Source organism: Aulonocara sp. 'chitande type north' Nkhata Bay, linkage group LG23, assembly GCF_057382095.1.
Source record: "Aulonocara sp. 'chitande type north' Nkhata Bay isolate Kocher_YH1m ecotype deep benthic linkage group LG23, A_spYH_male_GT1.1, whole genome shotgun sequence".
Lineage (NCBI taxonomy): Eukaryota > Metazoa > Chordata > Actinopteri > Cichliformes > Cichlidae > Aulonocara > Aulonocara sp. 'chitande type north' Nkhata Bay.
The window spans coordinates 30,801,348-30,807,439 of record NC_141365.1 but is presented as its reverse complement, the minus strand read 5'-3'; the positions used below and the strand labels follow the sequence as shown (position 1 = coordinate 30,807,439).

The window sequence follows — 6,092 nt, the reverse complement described above, 5'->3', positions numbered from 1 at the left end:
TGGTTGCACGAAATAAATTTGTTTGAATCCAGAAATATTTTTTAAGTACACTGAATTTAATTTAAGCGAGTAAAACCAACATATATTTTTAAGCTACTTTAACTTAACTGTTGTGGATACGTCTTAGTCAAATATTATTAGTAAGTCCAACTAAGGTCGTGTTAAATGTACCAGAATAATTTGTTTCCTTTACACTTATGTCCCAAACTTATATTCAAATCAATCAAATTGTTAATTTCTCTCTATTTCAATTAAGTTAAGTTTACTTAAAAAATATTGCTTACCCTGATTTGTAGTTTTTAAAAACGTCAATAATGAAAACTACAACATTCTTTCACATCATTTATTAATGCAAAATTTGTTGCAAACAGAATAAGAATCCACATCTCTAAGGGAAATTGCTGCAATTTGTATAATACAAATTACAAAACTTTTGCCTATGAACTAGTAGCTTTAAAAAGCTGTATTCAAACAAAACAGAAACAACAGACAAGAGAAATGTTAACCAATGTTTCTCTTCCTCTAAAAAAGAAAAAAAAAACTCCTTACATAAAAGAATAAAACACTACCAGCAGTATAATGTATCACAATTAGAAACTGATGCATCCACAAACTAACCAGTTTCAGACTTGCTGTTCTGCGATCCATATTTAGAAATTGCATTTTAATAAGGTAATTAGACTTAAAATTAAACTTGTGTTTTCCTTACTGCTTATTGACCACTGTCTTTCCATTCTAGTCCTTCCTTGAAGATTCTGAATGTTTTACATATTTTCTGACCTAACATACTCGCTTCAAAACAATTAATAGTCTTTAAAGTGTTACCAGTGTGCTGCAGTGTGGTAATCATGAATGTTTTGTTTTTTTTTTTATCCGGTTGAGTTAACACTGATTATACGCAGGGCAGCAGCTATAACTGAATAATTACAAAGTTGCTCTTCAAGCTACTCAAATGTACCACACGTGAAACATTCATTATTGAAAGTTAAAATGTTCAATCGAAACATAACACAGAACAAATGATGGTTGTACAAGAGTTTCACTCCTATTCACAAGAGCACCAGTCATTGGTAATTTACATAACAGCATTCTCTTGATGTGTTATTTTAGAAATCTTCCTATCCAGTAGCAATTTTGTTCTTCAGCCCAAAGACTTTGGGGGAGAGCTTTTCACCATCGAATCCCATCAACACTTTCTAAATGAATTCATAATAGTCCTTCAATTCCTTGGGGAAGGCTAGGTTTAGTGCATAGATTACTCCAAGCATCAATGCACAAGCTTGGGCCAGAGATCCAATGTTGTCCATGACTATCTCCCCTTCAACAAATATTCCAATGTCATCATAATGTCCATTTTGTCCATCCTCCCTGTTGATGACATAAATGCCCATGGTGTGCTTCTTCAGGTCTCTCTGGATATCATCTCCTTCAATGTCCTAAACATTTAATAAAAAGGTAAAAGAAAAAACAATTAACTCTACAATTAAATTCCAATCTAGTCGTTTGTGTGTGTGTGTGTGTGTGTGTGTAATACACACACACACAGATATCTATCTAAAAAGTGTGTGTATAGATGACTTGCTTACAATGACTTAAATGACTTACAAAGAACTCCCGAATAAGGCTTCCGTCCTCTTCACCAAGGTAGAGGCAAAGTGCCCTGAGAACTGCTTCCCTTTTCACTTTAACATCACTTTCAGCCTGTTTAAAGAGAGTTGCTGATTAAACCAATTTGGAAAAAAGAACAATGTCTGACATTCACAATAAGTAAATTTTATCATATGTCAGTTCAAACATAGTAAATAAAATTTATATATGAAATTTCAAAATTTAGATTGCTTGGCTGGTCACCTAAAACGGCTTATTGGACTCACCAGTGACCTGCCACTTAAGACAAAAGAAATCCAAATAGAATTTGCAATATTCAGATTTACCTCTTGCATGATCTGCAAGTGGTGGGCAAGTTTCTGCCCAGAAACACCACCCTTCTTCTGGAAAACTGTCATCAACTGAGGTGTAATTCTGTCTAACTGTGCCGCGAAGGTCATCTCCAGTTGAAGTGTTGTAATACACTGGAATTCAGCATTTACCTGTATCTCTCTCTCACACACACACACACACACACACACACACACACACACACACACACACACACACACACACACACACACACACACACACAGAAAAAAAGAAGACTGGTGCTTAATCATTGGTATGATTATTTTGTTATTTCTTCATTAAATGCTACAATGCAATTGCCATCACTTCATAAAGCATGATTATCATATGGGTTAGTATACAGTGCATGAAGGATGTTACTACTGTTAATCAAAGAAGAAATGAATGGCATCAGTCCATTTAACGGGTTTAAAGGGTTTTAAAAAGCAGATATTTGTCTGTTTCAGGTGGTTGGCAACACATTTTCCTGTGCTCTTTGTCCACTGGTGGGAGTGTCTCACCTGTGAGGTCAGCGGGGCAGAACTCTGCCATCAGCAACAGAGAGCAGAGAAAATTTAGATGTGCAACTAAAAACATGCTTGCCATGTAAGCCCCAAACATCTCTGAAATTGCTCTGCAAACTTCAGAGTACTTATACTTCAGGAGTCCTGTGGGTACCGTAAAGACTCATGTATGCAAACAAACCACATTTTTTTTTGCAATCTGATCCTTTTTCTCTTGGCTGTTTCCTTCAGGGATCACCACAGTGAATGATCCACCTCCATCTAACCCTATGCTCTGCATCCTCTTAACTCACAAGAACTAAATTCCTGTTTTTCATTTCACTTTCGCAAGTTTTTTTTTTTCTTTTGTCCTGGATAAAAGAAATTTAATCATATATATTAATTGATATTAATTAATATCAATATTAATAATCACAAGAACCCTTAAGATGAGATAGATAAACTTGTCCCTGCAATACTGTGACAAATACTGTTGTGATAAATATGTAAGGAATTTGCATGTACTTACCAAAATAACACCATCTTCTTGAATAAACAGTAACACATAAGGGGAAGAAAATCTGCCAGAAAAGGAAGACAAATAAAAAAAAAAAAAAAACTTTAGAAAGACAAACAATTACCGTTTCCAAGCCATTAGTGCATTACTTCATGATACTCCCTTGTAACAAAACAAATCTTACTTGTGCCTCTGTGCAAACTACAGATGGCACGATACCACTTTTTTATGTCCGATACCGATATCATAAATTTGATTATCTGCCAATGCCGATATGAATCCGATATAGTGTATTTTATAATAAATAAAACTGTTTTTATAAATATTTTGCTGCATTTTGTATAAGTTCATACTCAGTTTTAAAAACAAAACATTAAAGCTATTCTGTTATACCTGTATGCAAAAAATACACTGCACCCAAAATATTTTATACTTCAGCAATACTGATCAACCTAAAAAACTTACACCATCCTCCTTATTCAGGTATTCTAAACAGTACATAGAAATATTAAACTAACTAATAGGACTGCCAACTCCCAGCAAAAATATTAGGAAACCACCCCGCACCCTCCGCCTGATAATGCTTAATTGACGTAATCTACTTTAATGCACAGAAATCAATTATTTTTCTATAATAATTTGATTCAACATTTTTCTTCAATACAGTTGCAGACAGCGCAGACAGCGTACCTTCCCAAAGGAAAAAGTGCTATATGTACTACTATTACTAGGGTATATATTAGACTTAATATTTACTACATACAATAATGGATCTCTATACATTTAACCAGATCACCACTTTGGTAGTAAGATTTAGAATAATTATTTATTAAAAGCTAGACATTTTAAATGAGAATAAGAAAGAAAATTATGTCTTTGTGTCTCCCTTTCCCTGTTAATGCCCTACCTGGCCCCTGGCAAAACTTTGCTAGATCCGCCCCTGCACAGTTACCAGCTGTCAGCTACCTAAAAAAGGATCCTGGAGTTATTTGTCTCTCAGAAACAGTTCATAACTTCCCTTCAACTCATTCATGTCACCTAAAATGTAAACCTGTTTCTTCATTACCTGTTCAGCTCTGATGATTCAGTAAAAACTTCTCCTGGTTTCACCTTCATGTTTCCTTCTCACCACATATCCAAACTATCATGACCAGCAGCTATTACGGCTGTGGCTCCAGAAAACATAAGCGGATACTAGAAGTAATATTAAAAAAATTCTAGCAACAGCTTATCAAGCTTAAACGTGCTGCTGTTGTTTATCTGCCGTTTTCCTCTTTCTAGCGCAAACTGGGTGACTAACAAATGAGAGAGACTAGCGACAGAAAAGCCGATCACCTGATAATCGATCAGTTTCATGATTGAAGTAGCAACAGGAGAGGGAGGGGGGAGAATGAGGGAAGAAGTTTTAGCTGTTCAGCATGAAGACACCGAATAACTCCAGCTTTGTGTCTTTTTTCATTCTAGCTGAAGTATAAAACAAATCGCTTCCTTTCCCCCTCAATACAAAACTCCGACAGCCAGTCCAGCTGTGGCTCCATACATCGGTTGTTAAGCTCAACATGGAAATACTATGCAAACATAAAGAGATGAACTTACACACTTGCTTTACTTCTCTGTGTTAGTTTTCTCTGAGATTAAATGCAGCGGTTTGGAAGCACGTAGCGAGGCTTTAAATGCTAAACCAGACCGCTGACAGGTCTTGCACTCAACAGCTCTATCAAGTGAAGCAACTTCTTTTCTGAGTTAATTTCAGTTCTGACAAACATCACTCTCAGTGCCTTTTGATCTCACATTTTTGGCAACCACTGAGTTATTCTCCTCCACAGTTTACAACCATTATTTTTTTCTGCACAAAAGACGTTGTGCAACGCCAATCCTACTTATTTCCTACTGCACCCCTGACTGTGCAGGTGCGTTCAGAAGCCCCCTCCCCCGCCCGACTATTCCTTAATGCCAATGTTGTGGCGGGAGGGACGATTTCTCCACTTAAAACTGCAGGCGACTGTACAGTGAACTTTACAGCTAACTACAGAGAAATTGCCTCGTTCCATAATTTGTTAGTACAAAGTGTGCCACAAGAACTAAGCTAAAAACATATGACATTTTAACGCATCAATACAATTACTCTTTTAATAGAGCAGTAGCTAATAGAGCACATAGCTAGCTTAAGTCAAATTCATGACAAAGTTCAGAGGTGTACAACTACTTAGACTTCTTTCTCCATGTGCACACGTCTTAAAGAGTCAACATGCTTTGACTGAGGTAAAAAAATAAAACAAAAACGACCGTAAAAGGTTTACTTACCGAAGCTAGACCACCTTTATATGAAGTTGTGCGATTAACTTAAGCCCGCTTGCAGCACACAAAGAGTCCGCTTCTTCAGTCCGCGCGCAAAATGGTGGCCTGTCCTAACGCATGCGCAAAATGGCCCAGCAGGAGGCTATGAAAAACATACTTAAGCATTTTGAGCTACATTTAATTAACTAAAATTAATTGGATTAAAACGCAGGGAATGTATTCTGGAGTTACTCGAATTATATATGTAGACAGGAATTACTCATTTGAATTGAAAAGATATACCAAAATATAATATGCTATATTTAAAAGGAGACAATATCACTTTTTTCAGTGTAGTGTTCTTATCTTGGCAAGATATTATGAAGAGTTTCTTTTTACCCATTTTTATTTGCAACATCTGTTTGGAAAATTCCAGGAAAGAGCTTGTGCACGTTCAATACTTGTAATCAACTCTACTTATAATCAACCCTGTGGCTTAAGTTGTCATTGATTAATGAGGAGACGGACATCACCTGGCCACTAAAGCGCTTGTCAGTCAATTTTCCAATAATTATTGTCTGAAAACTGGAGAGTATTTAGAAAAAGTCTGTCATTCCTAAAGGTTTAATGCAATTCTTTTGTCAGAACCCTTGAATTAAAGCTAAAAGTCTGTAATTCAATCATGCCTTAACTGTTTAAATCCAAGTTAACTCTGGTGGTTTACAGAAACAAAATTATAAAACTTGCATCACTGTCAAAAAATAGATGGACCTAACTGCTTTTTGGGGTATTTTAAATGGTGAACATGCCCATGGTTGATACAATTGCTGAATAAAAATATAGAAGTTAATTTACAT

General features: G+C 35.9%; 1 protein-coding gene across 3 annotated transcripts; it reads right to left on the bottom strand.

Annotated features, from left to right (window-relative positions):
• Positions 1 to 329: 329 nt before the first annotated feature.
• LOC147302201 (uncharacterized) lies at positions 330 to 5,349 on the bottom strand. Of its 3 annotated transcripts, XM_086283411.1 has the most exons (5): positions 5,263 to 5,349; positions 2,971 to 3,022; positions 1,875 to 2,090; positions 1,606 to 1,701; positions 330 to 1,436 (listed from the first exon to the last, which is right to left on the bottom strand). In XM_086283411.1, exons 3-5 carry the CDS (start codon positions 2,046 to 2,048, stop codon positions 1,197 to 1,199), a joined length of 510 nt encoding a protein of 169 aa, XP_086139537.1. In that variant the 5' UTR covers positions 2,049 to 2,090; positions 2,971 to 3,022; positions 5,263 to 5,349; the 3' UTR covers positions 330 to 1,196. The 3 variants fall into 3 exon arrangements, with proteins under 3 accessions (XP_086139537.1, XP_086139536.1, XP_086139538.1); XM_086283410.1 differs by having other exon boundaries at positions 1,935 to 3,022; positions 5,263 to 5,341; XM_086283412.1 differs by lacking the exons at positions 2,971 to 3,022; positions 5,263 to 5,349 and having other exon boundaries at positions 1,875 to 2,096.
• Between the last annotated feature and the right edge of the window lie 743 nt (positions 5,350 to 6,092).

Coding starts and splice junctions, on each gene's coding strand:
- LOC147302201 (XM_086283410.1), bottom strand. CDS start 2,210: ATGATTAAGCACCAGTCTTCTTTTTTTCTGTGTGTGTGTGTGTGTGTG. Junction 1,702..1,934: donor ACTTGCAGATCATGCAAGAG/GTAAATCTGAAT, acceptor CTCTTTAAACAG/GCTGAAAGTGATGTTAAAGT. Junction 1,437..1,605: donor GCCTTATTCGGGAGTTCTTT/GTAAGTCATTTA, acceptor TTAAATGTTTAG/GACATTGAAGGAGATGATAT.